We start from the raw sequence: 19,773 nt of genomic DNA, 5'->3' as shown, positions 1-19,773 counted from the left end.
ATTCAATCTCAGTATGCAAAGTTTCAAAATAAACAAACAACATGACAAAGCATGATTTACATTCGTTTATTATTTTTCAGGAAAACAAAGGCAGGCTGATGTATTTCGAGCACGTCTCACATCCAAACACTTCGGCTGTTGAAGCCTGCACTTCAAACACGCATCACAAATACATTTTCCAGTTGCATTACATTCGAACAGAAATGAAAACAGAACATTTTAGATTACAACAAATAAATGTTTTCAATTTTGGGTTAAATCGATTTGGATGTCGTTACATAAAAGTGCCACGATGAAAACCAAAGTGCTTCAGGAATTGGAGCACAGCAACAGTTCTGAACGTGTGTCTTTAAAAGACCACCTATACTATTAGTTTACCAATCCCTGACCAATGAGTGCTCGATACAGTATTTCAATGACATAACACATTAATTGTAGAGTTACTTGTAAATTGTACAGTGCATACTTGAATATTAGAGGCCTACAGTACTTGTGATGATGAATGGAGTTTTTGTGCATATTGCGTAGTGGAGATATAATTGTACTTGGTGTAGAATGTGCAATAAAATGAACTTGCACATTTGGAGGAGCATGTTATACACAACATTGATTAAACCAAATGCATTGTAGTGACCAATGTTTGGGTAATTGGCATCTACTCCTAAAAAGTATACAAATTGTCATTCCTTCAGGCCACATGGAATGGACACATACAGTATGTTCCATTTTCAGCAGAAACGGGTCAGTGACTTAAACAGGACGCAGCCAAACACGACCAGGTTGAATTCAGACAAAAAGACAAATGAGGCAAATGTGAGGTAGGCAAGAAAACAAAATGCTTGACCACCCTTGCTGTCTTTTTGTAGATGGCTGTAGCAAAAGGACAGAGAACAGGAAAAGGAAGTGCAGGAATGCCAGTGAGAACTAATTTGAGATGATTAAAGCAAAAACTGTTGACACGAATGCCAGTTGCAAAACACGTCATTTAAAGAATTAACTGGCATTGGAAGGAAAAAGGTATGTAAACATGCAACAAAAATGGACATTTTGGTTTTCCAAGGAGCAGCGGTGACATTTGGTCAACTACCTTAAATGACAATTGTGTACAGTACTTGTTATTGTGCCAATGTCAACATAAGCATTTCGTTCGAACGTGTCAGTGTTGTTAAGGTCTGCTCAGGTTTAGGCACAAAAACACTTGGGCCATTTCAGGAAAAGATTGCGTTTGGCGCCCCTCGCATGCATGCCACTTTTCTCTGCTCAGTTTGGGAAATGCAAGAGCCACCATCACCCCCGAAACACTGAAGCAGTTGTTTCAAGGTAAAAGACTTGCATCAAGTTTAAGGAGTTTGTTGCAGGCCTGCAGTCCAGCTGCAGCGCGCGCGTCATTGGGGCTTTTCCTGTGGTGCTTTGAAGTGAAATGGTGCACAGACAAAGGGGTCACCAGTGTGCACACCAGTTTGCTTGCTCACATTAAAAGGGCCCTCATGCTGCGGGGTCGCCGTTCCCTCAAAATGGCGGGAATATTTGGCCAGTGCTTGTGGACGGAAGGGATGCGGCGCAATCTGTCCCAGCACATCTTCTTCTTCAGGGAGCCCAGCTGCTCCGTGAGGGTAAGGAGGTGGTGCAGCTTCCTTTCTTTTCGCAAACGGCGCCTGGGAGAACACGTCCAGCTGCTGTATGGCGGCCAACGGGGCGCTGGGAAATGGCGCATTGGCGAACACGTCGCCCGCTTCTTGTTGCGAGAGGCGAAAAGGAGCTTTTGAGAAGACATCTGCACTGGCTGGCTCGGGATCAAGCTGGGAATGATTCTGGGCAACGGTGGCGGCTGCAGGTGGATGGACGGTCACAGCAGACGAGGAAGCCGGTTTCGAGCGGAGGCTCGGCTGGGTTGCGTGATCTTCGTCCTCCTCGGAGTCGAGCAGCAGCGGTCTGGAGCCGCTGCAGTCGAGGGCCGGAGATTGACCTTCCGTGGCAACGGAGAAATTCTGATGCTTCTCTTGACTGGTTTCTTTTTCCTGATCTTCATCACTGGAGTGAACACACGCGTCATTTGCTGCACATTCTCCAATAGTTTCATCATCACACCCTTCTTGGCCAAGCATCGAGTAGCCGTTCCTGTCCAGCTGCATATCTGTAACGAAACGCAGAAACACATTTATTTATCATTCCTTTTACCATGTTCGACAAACGTCAAGTCACATGTACATAAGCAGTAAGTGAGGAAGCATCATGACACGACAATTTGCACGTTCTATGACATTCATCTTCACAACATGGAGCAGCCTTGTTTCCATAACTTGTCCTTCATATTGAAAATGTGAGCAAGGGAGTCAGTGGAAACAAGGTGGGGGGCCTTGGCAGCGGAGGGTGGCGTAGTTAGACAAGACGAGAACAAAGGAACGCACGGGTCTTACCTCGGCAGCGTCGACAGCGGCTGTTAAACAGGCAGCTCTCACCAAGGAGTTATAAAAAGGGAAACACTACCTGATTTGTTAGTTATCTTCATGGCTGAAACCGCAAGATTGCACAAGTGCTATTTGTGGTCACTTCAAGCAGTTGTCTTGCAATTAGCAGTGCCAAATACAATTCAGTGTCTGTTCTTTTCTAACAGACAATGACTATGACAGTACACATTTGCTTATAACTTTGTCCATGTATTTAATACGCTAAAATACTCATCTAATTGTGAAGACCAGGGAAAAGGTCAACATCTTAGCACTTATACATCCCTTGACAATTTCCATTTAAACATTCACTCTAAGCACTAATGAGCCATGACAGATGTGATGCATTTATTTACATATTATACACTGAAAAATTACTTTTCCAGACAAAAGCAAAGGAATAAATGGTTAATTGTGTACACGTCTTTATTTTGTTTTCTGAACAGGAGAGATGCTGTATTGGTCAAGTGAATTCCTAGTTTGCGATCAAGCAGTTATCCTGCGGCCTATAGAAAGGAGGACAGGTAGGGGTGGGCACGGGGATTCTGTGACAAAACTATCTGGAAGCAACAGGAGGATGCTGCATCACACGCTAACATATTCCCTTAGATGATAGGCGTCTTTCCTCTGAGACATGGATAGGACTTGACTGTATTTTCAAACAAATGCACATCATGTCAGTCTATCACTTCTACCACTTTGGCTTCTCTATTTTAACTCATTCGTTCACAGGGACATATTTCTTTTTGTTTACTTTTAACAATCCAGACATTCAATCCCAGGTACACATTTTTTTTCAAGGGGTAAAGTAAGGGAGGCTCTGAAGATTGCTGGATCGTTAATTCTGATGGATAGCATTTTGTATGTTTCCAAGGGGGAATGCCCCCTTCAGTTGCTGCATAACTAAGTGCATAGAACAGGGTCGGTCCATAAAGGCATGCTTGGATGAGATTGGTGTAAGAGACTCAACCTCGCCATACATTTTTTTCAATGAACTTGAACAGAGATTGGAAGGCAGGTCCTCTTTCAGTTTTAGGTCTAACATGCTAACCGCTGACTTCACAGACATTCTTCTGCATGAATGGGACAAAAAAAAAAAAAAAAGACACACAAAAAAGCTACAAAGTGGGCTCCATTTTTTTTTTTTTTTTTTTTTTAAATGTGGACTCGTCAGACCACAAGCACACTTTTCCACTTTGCATCAGTTCCTCTCAGGGTGCTGATATTTTGTTTCCGCTTTGCATGGTCGTTTTAATTTATATTTGTAGATGTACTATACGTTTACAAACCAGTGCATGAAAGCACCAGCACAACAACCCACAGCCATTTGAAAAAGCTTCCAGGACAGACATTTTCCCATCATTGGTCTAAAGAAATTCACAATGGGTCAGTTCGGGTACACGTTTTTCCACTGAGGTGGCTGCCTGCAAGTGTATTGTGCAAGTTTTGAGAGAAAGTGCATCAAACTTTAATTGTCACTCTTTTGGTCATTTTTCCCCCCCGGATAAGGCTTCAACCCTCCATCAACACGCACACAAACACAAGGGGAAAGCAAAGCAGCTGTCAAAGAGCAGTCCATCATGAAATGAAAGTAGACCACCATGGCCGCACATTGAATGAGCGATTATGGGGGGGAAGCATGAGGAAGGCCATGGTGTAGCCATGTTAGTGGCAGAAGATATGCTTGAGCATTAATGGGAATGTTAGCAGAGCTTTATGAAAACAGTCTATCAGGGCTAAGGTGAACAAGTCTATGCCAAGTCCTCTCTTTCGCTTCATAAGACGCTACATTTTCCACATCTCTAACCCTCCTCCCCTGTCCCAACGTTAGGGTTGCACACTGTTCCCTTGACCTTTCCCACCCCCTCTAGAGATCGATGAGCTGATCCACCAGTAGAAGGGAGCGGGCCAGGTTGGGAAGGCTGGACTCTGAACTGCCACTGTTGTTGCGCGAGTGACCACCTGAAACATGCCAGAGAAAGAAAGAGAGAGACGAGACACAGAAATGTACATGGAAGAGCCGAGGGAGATGGTGAGCCAAAGAATAAGTCATATGAAAACAGATTGTATGAAGAAAAGAAATAGGGACGAGTGGATGAGGATAGGGGATGGTCAGAGCAGAGGGGGTGCATGAACGGGGGCAGGAAAAGAGAAAGAAGCAGAGAGTGAGCTGGGATCATCTTAACATGGCTGCATCAACACGGGAGTAGGGGGACTTTCAAGATAACAACAACAGAAGCCAAAAAACCCTGCAGGGTGGAGTATCACATATTCCAATGTGAGCGTTTGACTGACAAGAATTCCCACATCGCAAGTCACAGAGGAATGTTTGGGGAGAGGGGCTCAGAATCTGTTCTGCTTGGCAGCAGACGCAAGTGCTCATCTCGGGATTCGGTTCTTACCTTGGTTTGAGGTTTTGGAGATGAGCACGGGAATGGGGTCAAACTCGTCATTATTCCCTTTCTCTTCTTGCAACATGCGGAAAGAAGAGTCTGCAGCGAAGGAAGGGGATGTGAAGGAAAGGCAGACGTGAGGGGAAAGCAGTTAATTCAGCCATAGCTTCAAGGAGTTCAGGAGGGGCAAGGAAATTAGTATGTGAGAGCGAGACGGTGTCAATTAAAAAAAATTATCAAGAGTTATAGTATATAAGTTATGTAGTTAAAAATGTCAAGTGGTAAAAACAACAACCATAGGACTGACATTGATTTTCATGAGGGGTGTTAGGTGATAAAAAATTTTAATCACAATTATTCGCATGACTAACTCTTTGACTGCCAGACGTTTTCAGAAACGGGATGTCGCCAGTGCCAGCCGATTTAAGCATTTTGACTGATCTTTCAAGGTCCACAGAAAATGTTGTGTTTGGACTATGGAAACACACATACTACCAAATGAAAGAATGAACTCTCTTCTTTCATCAGAAAAAAAAGTTTGTTTCTACCTTATTCCGTTCTTCAGTAATCAACAATAGAAAATGGTTAGTTTCACCGAAATGCTCTGTTTTGAAACAAAAAGCGGAGAAAAAGCTTTTTGTGAAACAATGTTATTTCATGCACTCTAGTGAATTGTACACTTCTTTTTGTCCATGAATGATGCCACAAACACCTAAATAGTGCTTTACTTCTGTAAAACGCTTTCACTAACAATGAAAAAGTGTTTTTTGGTTGCAAAATACGTTTATTTCCATTCAACAGTGTAACAATTTGACAAAACAATTTCGCAAACTATTTACATATGTGTGCAACTGTGGTACTATTTACAATTATGTGGATGTTTCAAATACAGTTTTTCTTTTTGTAACGCTCCCATGCGTGCAAGGAGACGCAGCAGGATTTGCACAACAGATTAGTTTCACTTGCGATGGCTCCTTTCGCGTGCAGACGTTACACTTTCTTGACAGCCTTTTTTTCCGGGGAATAGCAAGTAGCAGACTGTACCCACTCCTCCGATGAATATGCATTGGACTCGGGGCCCTCTTCGTCGTCCGATTGAACGTCCGCCTGAGCGTGCTCGGTTGTGCTCAGCGTTTTCCGGTGTTAGCATCGCTAGCCCGTGAACCTTTATGACGTCGTCATAGCCGCCGCGTCAGCGCTTCCAACTTCGGCGTCACCATCATCATCATCATCGATGATGATCATCGTCGTCATCAATGTGCTCTTTAGCGTTGGTCGATGCTTTTCGTCTTTGAAAAAAAAACTGCTCGACCGTGAGCTGCTTGCAACCGGTCGCCATGTTTTCTTCCCTTCCCCAGCCATTGTCCCCTCTAGCTCCGCCTCACGTCTTCTACTGACGCCCACCCAATCTTGTCAAGAGAGTCATTGCTGCCATCTAGGGGCCAAAAATAGTCATTAGGCTAACTAGATCTGCTTGAAACTTTCACAGCAGCTGCCCAAGGCTTTCCTCCACCCGTTTAAAAAAAAAAAAAATGGGTGGACGTCTTTTAACATCTTTGGCGCTCCTCCGTAGATTTTTGCAGAACGTCATTTAACGTCTTTGGCAGTAAAATAATTAATAGTTAACTCACAATTATTCGTAAATTTGATATCTGTACTAAATGTACAATTTTTTCCCCCCTTTTCATACTATTTTTTTAACATTAATGTGGAATTTTTTTTAAACTAATAGATATATGGCTGCATCTTTTAGTCATTGATACAATATATTCATAATATTTCATAAAATGGGAGTTAAAATTAAAAATATGTACTGTACTGTACAAAAACGTGTGATATTGATTTGTGGTGAGGTCATTTTTCTGCCACTAGATGGCAAAATTGCCTTTGTAAAAGATTGGTGAAAGCTCAGTGCAATTTTCTTTTCATAAGAGCTTTCTCATCTTTAACATGAAGTAACTTGTGAAATTCTGCACATTTTTAAAATTGTTAAATATAACTTGACCCCAGTCTCCACAAATATATGCATTATTATTACATCTACTACTGCTAAATTTTTACATAGTATGAGTATCAAAGGGGTTCAGATGCCCACAGTTGACAAATATTGACTACATCCCCTGATCGACCCACAAAAGGGCAAGGAAAAACTGAAGAAAAAAAAAACATTAGGGGAAAAATAAGAAACCTTGACAAGGGACCGCAAATATGGTAATCCCCCATCCAGGATGACCATGGACCGTGGTCATGATCCTGACTGACTGTGGCAACTAACAAGTTATCATTCCGTTACTAATTTCTCGTATTTGTTTGAGTTAGAATAATCAGTCACTTTTCCATTTTTTAATTGCCAAATGAAAATAGAAATAACCAACGATACTGGCTGCCAGTGGATGTGTCTTCATGCCTCAGCTTTAGTAATCAATCTCATGTGCTGGATCAGAATTATTACAATGAAAACATTGCATTGTTATTACGGGTACAAGGCTGGCCAAAAAGTGCTGCAATCTGAAGGGCTTACCAGCAGCTGTCTGAGCAGGCTGCAGCTCCTCTAGGCAGGATGCAGCGCAGGAGCCGAGAGGAGCAGAGGAGCGATAGGAGGAAGTAGCAGAAACATTCTGGTTTCCATGAGGGGAAGTGTGAGATAGAAGATGGCAGCCCAGCAGAGAGTCCTTCCCAGTTAAAGAGTCTGAGTCACAGCAAGAAGGCAAACTCCAAATGAGAAGGGGTCAAAGGAAGAGTGGGGTGACAGTTTAAGCAGCAGAATGCATTGCACGAGGAACACGGCTGACAATCGAGCATGTATTCGTGTTTAAAATGCTAAAGATACTATTTGAAAAGTTCTCATCAAAGTAGTACTGCATTTTTCACTACATTTTATGTAACATTTTGCTTTTTTAACATAACATTTAACTAATTTGAATCCCTATGTATCAGTTAATGTTAAATATGAAAAAAATGTGGGTGTCAACTTAATATTACAAGCTACAATCTGGATGTAACAGAAGGACATACAAACAACAGCTTTTAATAATCCAGAAGGCATAATTCGATTTCACGTTTTAGCCCATTTTCAACCATTCAATTTTCAAAGGGATTAATTGAATTAATTAGATCTATTGCCCAACCCTAAGTGAAATATATATATAATCATTCAATGCTGTTGACGCTCCTATACCGAGACCTACAACGCTAACCTGGCATGTCGGCAGTGGTGAGCTCCGACTGACCCAAGTGCTGCTGGGCTCGAGGGGCTTCCAGCCCAGGAATCAGTGAATCCACACACACCTCTGTCTTTGCTACACAAACAGACAGGAGAACAGAACTATTTCCTTTACTAAACCATCTTCCTGAGGTTGCAACCACATGACAGAATAGTGAGGGAAGGCAACAAAAACGCATGCATGCAAAGTGGAAACTATTTCAGTAGGGCAGGGCGGAAAAAAGCAAAGATGGTACCGGTACCAGCATTTGTGCTCAGAGGCTCAGCCAGGGTTAAGAGGTCAGGGTGCAGAAGAGAAGTTTCAAGAGGCTTCTGTCCATTGTCAATCAAGTTGACTGTGTGATGGAGAGGGATGATTGAGGGACAAATAGAAATATGGCAGGTTACAGAATAGGGCAACAGGAGGAGTTTCCAAACAAGTACAAACAGAACAGAAAACAGATGTTCAAGCAATGTTAGGAGGTCAAGCAGTGTTCCATCTGATCAAAAACCAAGTTGCTAGTATTTTATTATAGTACATGCCTTGTATATTTATAAAACGCCTCATTAACCCTGTCTAATGTGTTAGTTACGTAGTTCCGGTGAATACAGCAACACACTCCAAGTTAACTTTTGCCATCACTATGAGACCAACCGAGCAAAGACAACCTTGGAAATTCATCAGCAAGCCTTCAGCTGAACAAACAACACTGAGCAGAGAGGGGCCCTCGCGAATCTTACAATTCATTGCAGTCACCACACCTGAGCAGGCAACACTACAGTTTTCCAAAGCACACAAAAAAATTCTGAAAATTCTCACAGCACTCCGAGCACCCAATACTTACAGGAAAGAAACCACAACGGTAAAAAAAAAAATGGTGGTTTTGGTGAGGGGGCGGGGTGTGATCTTACAGAAGGAATGTGTTGGCTCAGAAAATGGCACAGCAGATGTGACCCTTTACACCCCCTTCTCTAAAGGAAAGAGCATTGTTGAAAAGCTAATGCTAACACCAGAATATGGAAATATGGTTGAAAGCATATAAAACAATACTGCACACGTCTGATGCGAGTCGTTGCAAAGATAATAAAGCTCTGTTTTGACGGACACTGAGGTTTTAATTTCATAATATACACATTTATTATTGTAGTTTTTGATGGTAAAGAATCACATTGCATCATACAGAGTAAACCTATTTCATAAATAATATTGTGATTACCTTGAAGAATGTGTAACTAATGTCTAGTGCAGGGGTAGGGAACCCTAGTCCTCGAGAGCCGTACTTATATTATCAGCTCATCAGCAAGCTCTGTAGAAGCCTGATAACGATCCTGTTCATAAAATCAGCTGTGTTGGTGGAGGGAGACATGAAAGACAGGCAGGACAGTGGCTCTCGAGGACCCGGGTTCCCCACCCCTGCTCTAGTGACTACATAATGTGCACATTATATGTCACCAAGAGTTAACAAATTGCTTTCATCCAACAGCTCACATGCCTCTCGAAAAGACAGCTTCAGTAGGAGATAAAACACACAATGATTTGGCAATAGCTTCAATATAGCCACAAAAAAGGGAAAAAGCTGCACTTCATAAAATAGGACATCCCAAGGAAAACGTGGACATAAAAGACCAAGTGATTGCCTGCCTGAGCTCATTGGTTTGTGAACACAGTCCTCCAGGAGTAAGGAAATCCAATTAACAAAGGAGTGTTTGTCCTTGCCGTACTGAGTGACAGTAAAAGCACAGATCTGCAAATGAGATGCGATCTAGCTGTAGACCAGAGACTCTATTCATGGAAATTGACAAGGAGTCACTGTGCAGCTGCTAACTTATGTCAACAAAAGGTAGGCTTCTGAAATGACCGGTTGTAATTTTGATGTTCGCAAACTTCCTTAAATAAATTACAAGAAATGATTCCGCACACAAAATCTTTCAAGATTAAACCCTAAATAAAAATGTAAATGACAAGAGTAAAAAAAAAACTTTTACCTGCAAATGAATTGAGCCCGTGAATGAGACAGTCACCCCTTGATTTCTCCTCTGTTGCAGCAGCTATGCCCAAACAAATAAATACATTTTTGTACTTCACACTTGTCTGTCTTTATATGCAGTATACACAATATAGCACTTACTTTCAGCTAGCTTTGCAAAGTCTTTGTTAAGCAGCTCTTCAGCAGTGAGCTTTGAGAAGTTATCGTCGCCAAAGGGGTTCCAGCTGGGCTGGGTGTTGGTTGTAATACGGGCAGATTGGGTGTCAGTATCAGCCGGGTGATATACAGTTTGCTGGGACGAGCATGGGGAGCCAGAAGGCGTTGTGCTGGCTGATCTACAGATGAGCAAGAAAGCGGTTAGACTTGACCATGTGACAGTGTTACTACTAATTTAGTCATGCGTGCAAACAAAGTGTGTGAACAGAATGATTCTTCTTCAGCAAGATTCTGTTAGATTTAAAAGGGTTGCTTTTACTACATCGTGGTGGAGTCATCTGAAATGACTTTGTATTGCGGTGCCATGAAAGGACAGTCGCTCATCACATCACAGAGAGGAGCTCATTCTGCTCACTTGGACTTGTTGACGCTGGCCTCAGCTGCGGCTGCCTGCAGTAGCTGGGTGGACTTGCTGATGGGGACCCCAAAAATGGCACTGTGGGTGACGTCGCTCAGGATGCGTCTATGACCACTCTTAGCCGCCAATTTCGGTGACGATGGAGGCGTTAGGGAGCCGACTTTGTGAAGCCCACGTCCGGCTGACTGTGAGAGATATGAGCATGGTAAATATCTGCACGATGCTAAACAAACAAGAACCAACTAACAATTGCCACACAAAAAGAATCAAGGATGAGTGATTGAGGAGAAATCAGAAAAAAGATCGCACGTCTGACACCTGCCAAGGAAAGCGAAGCAGACAACACTTCAAAGAAAACTGAGATAATTCACAATAGACATAATGGACCTAAAGTTTGTCCATTTTAGAGGTCAATCTGTAAGTAAGAGCACTGATTGTTGATAGAGCAATAAAGGAAGAAGGGGGATTTAAATGCCACGTTCAGTAAAATCAGCAGCAGATGACGCTATTAGCAGAAAGTTACCACATCTGGGTCAGCAGCGGGCCCAGTGACGGAACACTCGGGGATGGGGGTCAGACGGAGAGCTGGGCTTTCCTGGACCTCATGTTGCTGCTGATGGTGCAGTGTGAGAGCAGGAAAATTAGCCTTAGCTTTGCACTGCAGCAGAGTCGATGTCAAACCTCTGTGCCAGATGATTCCACACAGGAATACAACCACATTTTGGTCATATTTTGTCTTTTATTTCTACTCATAGTATACTATATATTAGAGGTGTCAGGCTGCATCTTTTAGTCATTGATACAGTCATTTCACATTTCATAAAATTGAGTTAAAATTAAAATTGTACGGTACTGTAATTAACGAGTGTGATATTGATTTGTGTTGGTCATTTTTCTGCCACTAGATGGCATAATTGCATTTGTTAGACATTGACAGCTCAGTATATATTTTTTCCATGTAAGCTATTTAATCTTTAACATTAAGTTACTTGTGAAATTCTTCACATTTTTTTAATTGTGAAATAGAACTTGACCCTAATCTCCACAAATATATGCATTTTTATTAAATTTATGACTGCTAAATTTTTTACATGAGTGTGTCTGTTGCGTTGCGACTGGAATTCCCCCAGTACAGGCTTTCAAAGTAAGGGGTAGTCAATAATCGTGCGTTAAATTTTTTTTGTGTTAAAGCAATACTAATAAACTTTCAGTTTACGTTCATTATGGCAATGCCATATGGACAAAAGCGGTATTGTTATGTCTGAAGGGCGACCACATTTCCTATGAGGACAAGTACATTGCGTCGTTTTTTAGCTCACGCCAGCCAAATCTGGGCCAATGTTGATCCTTGACTGTCCTTTCATCCGGGGTAGCTTTTGACGTATGACATGAAGCAGTCAGCACATTTGAAGTTTTTTGTGTGGCAGTGTTCCTACCATCCTTCTCAAAGTTGCTTAGTGCCAGTAAAAATTATACAGACCCCCTCAGGCCATGGCAAAGGTACTATTCAACTAGTTTTAAGTCGATGTTTCATCAGAAAAGATATGATAATATTTTATTAAGGTTGAAAAGTTCCTTAATGCTACTTTAAAGGAACTTTTAATTAACTCAAAATTAACACAAATTTTGACACCCCTATTTTCTATATTTTTGACTGCAAACAGGGATATCAAAAGGCATAGGGCAGAGGCCGAGTTGGTCAATGCTACTTCTCAAGAAATGGCCTTATTAGAAGTAGTTTTCTGCTTAAAATTGAGTGGGAAAGGCGCACTGTTCAAGAGTTTAGAATTGCCACAGCCTGACTTCCTTTCTTGTTCTCTTGCTGAGATGCCTACCTGCTGGTTATGCTGCATGTGTAAGAAAGCGGAAGGCTGCTGCTGTTTCATGAGGAGCTGCTGAGGTTGCGGTGTGACCTGAGGCTGAATGTTGGTAGTCTGCTGTGGCCGCACTGCAGCTTGCGCAGTAGCAGGACCCTGCTGAGAAGTCTGGAGAGCACCTGGAGCTGAAGGTGGGACATTGATACCAACACCTTAAAGAAACATAACATATCTATTTTTTTAATCAACCACAGATGACTATGATTAGTTCAATGTTAAAGTTTACTTATCCCAAAGTAAAAACAGGCCCAAAAGGGATCAAAGAGCTACTACCTATGGCCTGGGACGCTGCAGCAGCAACATTGGGCCTCTTTCGTGGTGTCAGAGCTGCTTGTATGGGAAGAATGCCCGATACAGGCTGTGGTTGGGTCTGGCCAGCCTTAGGCCTTTGTCGAGGTGCTATTGAGGTTTCAGTGGTAGGAATGGGGTCTGTGATCCTGAAGTGAGCGCAAGAGAAAAGCGCATTGTGATGTTTGAATTAATTTTTATGGAAAACATCGAGAACTTCGGCTAGTCTCTCACCTGGCTTTGGTTTGGCTTTTTTTGACCACTGCTTCACTGGCTTTGATAGGCTCAGGTAGTTTTGCAGGAATGGATGCATTCTAGATGGATTAAATGAAATTGGTGTCTAATCAGTGCACTTAAAAAGGACTACAGTACTGCACAGTAAGTCAAAACTGCAGAACACAAAGACTTTTTACAGTCTTCCAGTACACAACATAAGTGAAGGAACGTACATCCGTCAGCAGTTTTTATTTGTCCAAGAACTAGAATGTGCTGACACAAAGGATGCAGTGGTCCAAGTCAGAGAATTTCATTCATTTCTGTCATTTTGAACTTACATATACATTTGGAATAGGACACTCTTGTCGATTCAGTTTAAAGGCAAAGTGAGATACTTGATAGATGTCTGGCCGCTTGTCGGGGTCGGGTTCCAGTATATATCCTGAAAAATCCACACAGGAGATCTTCAGCTTTTAGTATTCTATTTCATACTTGGAGAGAAACTGCACACAAACATTTTTAAGGAATGGGACTTTCAGTTTGACCTGAACATGTATCACTTTGATACAACATGGATTTTTTAGGCTTTTGCTGATGATCACAGACTATTTCATAAACTAATTATATGTGTTATACATAAACTAAATACATGTTATAATGTATTGAATGCCTAAATTTAAACAAAGCCGACCGGCAACACTATACAGTCTTTGAACTAGTAAATGAAGAAGTAAGACGAATGCTGCTTACTGATGAGACAGTGCATATCGTGCGAGTAGCGTGAATTGTCTGGAATAGTGAAACTGCCATCACAGATAGCAACTTGGCTCTCCCCAAATGGAAGCGTGAAGTAGCATAGTTTATAGAGAAGACATCCCATAGCCTGCACACACATTTGCAAGAACACAAGTTAATGTAGCTCAGTTTACTTTTGTAATTATGTCATCCAAAGACCTCACCCATATATCTGCCTTTGTTGTGATGACTTTCCCACCATAGAGGTTGACCATCTCTGGAGCGCGGTATGATAAAGTGGTGTACCTGGTGGAAAGAGCCACATATATAATTTTCGTCATGCATCTAAAAAAATGACAACAAGCGTAGAGTCGAAAAGCATAGAAAACCAACTTTTTTATTTCTTCCTCAATGACAGGCACACCCTCTGTCTGTGGGTTTTGGAAGTGGTTTGTAGCACTTCCAAAGTCACACAGCACATAATGACCCTGGTCATGCAGGAGAATATTTTCCACCTACAAAGGGAGAACAAAATCAATTAAATCCATTGCTATTAATTACACAAAAATGCCCCCAAAAAATAAATTTGAATCTCGTAACTTGCCTTGAGGTCCCTATGAATGATTGGAGTCTTGCACTGGTGCAGACAAGCAACAGCCTCACACGTATCACAAAAGATTTGCAACACCTCTGCCTCAGTGAAGCCGGTCTGTAAGCGCTGGTTCATCAGGTTGACCACCTGTCCACCTAAAGCATAAATATGACGTATTCTGAAACATCAGCTGTACTTCAAGCTGAGGTTGGATCATACAGAAAAAGATCATGGTAGATAAATTCACCTCGACAGAAGTCCATTAAGATGAGGACCTCCCACACATCACCAGCTCCAACTGCAGCTATGCTGGAATCCAGGAAGCCAACTATGTTTTTGTGGCCCACAAGGTCCCGCTGTGTCAATAAACACAGACAGGGAAATCGTTACCGTTAAGACATTCAGAAAAAATATCATGCCAACGTTTGTGTGTCTTATCTGTAAAAATGCTGGAAATAGAGTAGCACACGCTGTCATAGCCATTCATGACAAACAGGGTGTGGCTGCAACTTTGTAACATTTGAGGAGTCTGCTTTGGAAATGACATTAATTCTGCTTGAATGTCAAACTGATAATATAACTTGCTGACAAGAATTTACAAAACACAGTACCACTTATTAAGTTTGCTGCTCTCCAACGTGCTTTGTCTAAACTGCTGTGATGTTCATCTGGCCATTTGTACCCAAAGAGACAAGGCACAGTTGGTGAAAAGTTCAAACACTGTTATACTGTGAGTTCTTGAAGAGTCAAAAGAAAAATACAGGCCGTTTTTCAATATGAAAAACACAATGGTCTCATGAACTCTCCAAGTACAGGCTTCCTTAGAACGTACATGAGAATGCGGCTGCATCCTGACTGACCTATTTCCACGATAGCACAAAATGCATCTAATATTTCTCCAGCCAAATCTTCACAAGTATCCAACCATTGCATCCTTGTTTTAAGACAGCAGACAAGAACATCGAGGTACTCCGTACGTTCTAACTTCTTGGTTTATGCACTCTCAATTGAAAGAGTACAGGACTGTGTTTCATTGTGAAATGGCCACAGTCTTGACTTTCTGCTACAACTTTTTTTTACTCACCATAATCTGTATCTCCAGTTTGCAGATTTGTAGATCATCCTCATTGTTAACATACATCCGCTTTAGAGCACACCGTTGACCCTGATTCGTTCGCACCAAAAACACAATGGCAAAACCTCCTGCAAAGAGATGGAACGATGTGAGACCAACATTTCACTATAGATCACAGCACATTTGGACCATATTACAATACATACCGAAGTGTTTTTGATTGGATGTATTTAATTTGTAATAAGATATGAAATACTTTGACTGATAATAAGGACTAAGAGCTATTACAGTGCTTATATTCACCTGCCCAGCCAATTAAAAAATTAGGTCGAGTAGTATATAAGCAATCAGCAGTGAGACAAATTCAACATATCAACTGAGATAAAATAATGTGAGTGGTGTTGTGTTTGTGACTATTATGTTATTATTTTCATTGAGTCAGCATCGGAAATGTTAAAATAACAGGATGCGTGTTTGAGCTTTACCATCAACATGATCTCTAGAAATTTACTAACTTTCATAGTCATGAAACGGGCGCAATTGCAGTGATATGAGTGTACTCTTTGCAGTGACACAATACAAAACAATGAATTGTGAAAGTGATGACACAATTTGCAATATAATAACCAATTATGTGATTAATTGATCTGTGAAGAATTGATTGCTGTAAATGGAGTGTTTTTTTGCAATATCATCACAGTACTGAAAATGTATCATTTTGGTCAGTAAATTGTCATGTCTTGTCATGTAATTCTGTCAAAAAAAGGGGGAATGGCAATCTGGGAAATAATATCTGATAATTCATTATCAATGTGTATGAGGCCCAAAATCCACATCTTGCGTGCGCGTGTGCGTGCCCTGAGAGTTCAGACATTTTAAGAGCTGTTGTCTAATCTGAGATGGCTCTAAGAAATTAGAAGGATTAGCAGGCTTCTTGAGCACCATTTCGCTGTGGTCAACTCTCTCAGGAGACAGTGCCAAAAGAATAACTGTAAGTACAGCTACAAATAGCCACTGCCCAATGACGTAACCGACTGCCAGGATTATTCTCCACTGGCTTATGCATACAGTGCCATACACCCAAAACAAAATGCTCACAAAATGAAAATGCACCCTTTGGGTATAGCTGTGAAAAGCACACAATTTGGTCCCGCTCATCATCTCGCTAATGGACAATGTTTTAGAATGTTCCACATCTTTACAACTATTTTACCGCAAGGTTACACAGTGACGAAAACTGACGATGAAACAAGATACAAGGGGCATTGTCCTGTCAACTGAAGTTTGGAAATGATTTTGCTTCACTGATGAGGGAGTGAATCATTGGAGCCTTGTGTTCTGCACACCATCACAAGAAAGTAAAAGCGACACATGGCATGTGTGTCCAAAGAGATTAAAAAAAACAGACTACTACTAGTTCAAAGTGTAAAGCAAGCAAGTCTCTCTGCATGATCTTTGTATGCTTACTGCTCAAATAGTCTATAAAGCTAAAAGCAGAACACTTAAACTACTGGTATGTGTATAAACAGGCCTTTTAACAGCTTTGAGTGTCACATTACTAGCAATAAATCAAGGACAGGAAATATGATCTATTAACAAAAGTACTAAAAACTTGAAACTGGTTAATTTCCTGTCCTTCAATTTTCCATTAATTGCATCAAAGTGAATTGTAGCAACTATGTAGTTTTCATAAAATTACTCTGGTTGATCTTTTACTGCGGTTTGTGGCCAGATGACCAAACCATTCATAAAGTGACCAGACAGCTGGAGTACTGCCAGAACATAAATTAATCAGTCCTTTCAAATCTATTATTCAGTAACAAGCCCTCTTGGTCAAGACAAGGTTGCCTCTCATTGGGGATAACATAAAACACCAACCCTGTTTAACTGTAGTAAAACACCAGGGAATTATCTTTAGAAATGAATGTCACAATCAACTTTAAACCACCCTGCAGCAAAACCGCGTGCATGATTGTGCAAGCACGAAAACGAAGAGCCCAATGTTTATGCTTACAATTATGACTCAGCACGTCATTGACTTTATAATGCCTTTGTACCAAGTTACTCCCAGCCTTTAGGTAAAATGTGAAACCAGGAAATTAAGTGTACCATTAACTTTTATCTTATTTTGAGTACTAAAAGACGGTTATGTATATGCAAAACCAGTTCTAAAAATGTTGATCAACTCAATAAGTTTCCCTTTCATATACCATTGCCCCCCCCCCCCCCCCCAATAAATCAATCAATCAATAAATACAAATATCACGAATTAAACATTTCACTGTGAACATAAAATGCTGTGGATTAGCAAATGAATCCCTCTTTAAACCCGTTTGGCAATTCAATCAAATACCTCGAGGTGCTAAACGATTTCAATGTGATTTAAATGAGCGCATCTGAACACAAAAGAAATCACGTCCATTCACCTTCAGCCACGATTTCTTCGATGGTCACTTGATGTCTTCCAAGCGTAAACACCCGACCGATGAAGCTGCCTCCGCCGCTGGAACCGGCGCCTCCTCCGCCGGCTCCCGGACCAGGCCCCGAGCTCACCAGCTCCCGGCGTGAGTCAAAAAATTTCTTCATTCCGACCAGGTGTTATCCAAAGCGACAATTCCGATATCCAAGTGTATAAAAGCACCAAAAGCAAGTCTGCCGTTAGTTTTGAGCAATCGGTCAAAGGTAGAACTAGTAGCTAATGAGGTGGCTGGCTTTGACTGAATGACAGCGGCTAGCTGAAAGCTCTCCAACGAACTGGACATCAAAGTAACCAAAGGGACAAGGAAACCTTTCCTAGCTAACGCATGGTCCGAAGAGGGCAGGACCAAACCTCGTCTTGAGCAGTGTTTTTGTGTCAATAAGCGAATACCGCTCTACTCTGAACTAAAAGAAGCAACTGCCGGATGACTGTACTGAGTCTTATTAGCCCGGAGGAACGTTCGTTAGCGCACCTATGCGGCTAAGCTAACCAGCTAGGTGCGCTGACAGCTGCATAGCCGGGGCAGCCAGGTAGCTCCGTCCCAAAGCGGCTTATCAAGTTATCACACATGCCCGTAATACGCTATTCTAAATATGACATCAGCTGAAATAATTCACTTCTCTCCTTTCTGTATCGCCAGCAAACATTGTGCCTCCTTGAGCTGTCAAGCTATATAAGTCCGGCGAGCTTTATCAAATAACTTATTAACAAAGCTAACGGAGCTACAAACAGGAGCTGGCTGAAAGAGTCAACGTAATTTCTCTCACTGTGATTGGTCAATAATGTCAGCGATGATTTCCGACCCCTTTGTCCCAGCCCTGAATGCCGCGGCATCAGTTACGTCACTTCCGCTTATGCCACGGCATAGGCGGCGGTTCCCTACGTTTCGATGTACAGAGGTAGAGTTGGAGAGGACTTTAAAGTTTATAATAAATAATTTAAAATCAGTCAGTTAGCTGATGACACTGTAATATTTTAAACCACAAAATAAAGCAATGCTCCAAAAGACCTTAAATTTTATCTCTTAAGTTTTTTCAGGCATTCAACCCTTCGACTTAATCCTAAAAAATGGGAATTATTACCACTCTCTGATTGTTTGGACACCATCTTAGATTTCATTCTGGTGAAGACTGAAATAAAATATTTGGGCATAGACATTACGAGAGATGTAAAGCCACGGGAATAAAAATATAAAGGAAAAAATTAAAAAAATTACTAAGAATTTGAATCACTGGTTAACTACCATTTTGGGTAGGAATTTATTATCAAAATCAGAAGGCATTCCAAAATTAGTATACCCATGTTATTCACTTTATGTCCCTCCACACAATATCAAAAGACTAATACAATAATATATAATTATGACAAAGGTGGTTTAAAAACAATAGATTTTGAATCTATGATTGGAGTTTTTAGAATTAACTGTATTAAAGCGTTTCTAGACAAACCACATTCTTTGTGGTTTCTCATTCCAAAGAGTATTTTTGACAAAATAGGGGGTTTTGAATTTCTTTTACAATGTGATTTTGAAATATTTACACTGCCAGTGTATTATCTGAGTATCATAAACAGGTATTATATTTTTGGAAGATGGTATTTACCCATAATTTTTCAACACATGGCTTCACCTTACGGAACAACAGAGTAATTACATCTAATAGGTAGACTGTTTTTACAAGAATGGTATGAGAAAATATTATCTTTGTGATTGATATATTAGAAGAAGATGGTCAATTTTTAAGTTTGGAAGGGTTGGAGAGAAAATTTAACATAAGAAGCTCTAAAAGAGAGTATATTAAAGTTTGTAAAGCGGTTCCTGTGGCATTAACAAACATGATTAAAAATTACATATTTTACGGTAGAAGACAAATCGTGCTGCCAAACATTCAATTAAAGCACATTTCCCT

At 41.1% G+C, this 19,773-nt stretch overlaps 1 protein-coding gene across 9 annotated transcripts; it reads right to left on the bottom strand.

Annotated features, from left to right (window-relative positions):
- Positions 1–50: 50 nt before the first annotated feature.
- On the bottom strand, positions 51–18,673 carry aak1a (AP2 associated kinase 1a). 9 transcript variants are annotated; one of them, XM_077561777.1, is made up of 20 exons: positions 17,814–18,673; positions 15,397–15,515; positions 14,560–14,668; positions 14,325–14,467; positions 14,114–14,235; positions 13,945–14,026; positions 13,736–13,868; positions 13,324–13,427; positions 13,004–13,083; positions 12,755–12,918; positions 12,440–12,633; positions 11,128–11,217; positions 10,602–10,789; positions 10,172–10,365; positions 10,029–10,091; positions 8,306–8,398; positions 8,038–8,139; positions 7,362–7,529; positions 4,850–4,939; positions 51–2,134 (listed from the first exon to the last, which is right to left on the bottom strand). In XM_077561777.1, the coding sequence occupies exons 1-20, from the start codon at positions 17,971–17,973 to the stop codon at positions 1,386–1,388; spliced, it is 3,147 nt and encodes a 1,048-aa protein (XP_077417903.1). In that variant the 5' UTR covers positions 17,974–18,673; the 3' UTR covers positions 51–1,385. The 9 variants fall into 9 exon arrangements, with proteins under 9 accessions (XP_077417903.1, XP_077417904.1, XP_077417906.1 ...); XM_077561778.1 differs by having other exon boundaries at positions 12,440–12,606; XM_077561786.1 differs by lacking the exon at positions 51–2,134 and adding an exon at positions 2,856–4,409 and having other exon boundaries at positions 17,814–18,672.
- Between the last annotated feature and the right edge of the window lie 1,100 nt (positions 18,674–19,773).

The sequence above is a fragment of the Vanacampus margaritifer genome, chromosome 3, assembly GCF_051991255.1.
Source record: "Vanacampus margaritifer isolate UIUO_Vmar chromosome 3, RoL_Vmar_1.0, whole genome shotgun sequence".
Lineage (NCBI taxonomy): Eukaryota > Metazoa > Chordata > Actinopteri > Syngnathiformes > Syngnathidae > Vanacampus > Vanacampus margaritifer.
Note: the sequence above shows the minus strand (reverse complement) of the source record. Positions and strands in the feature narration are given on the sequence as shown.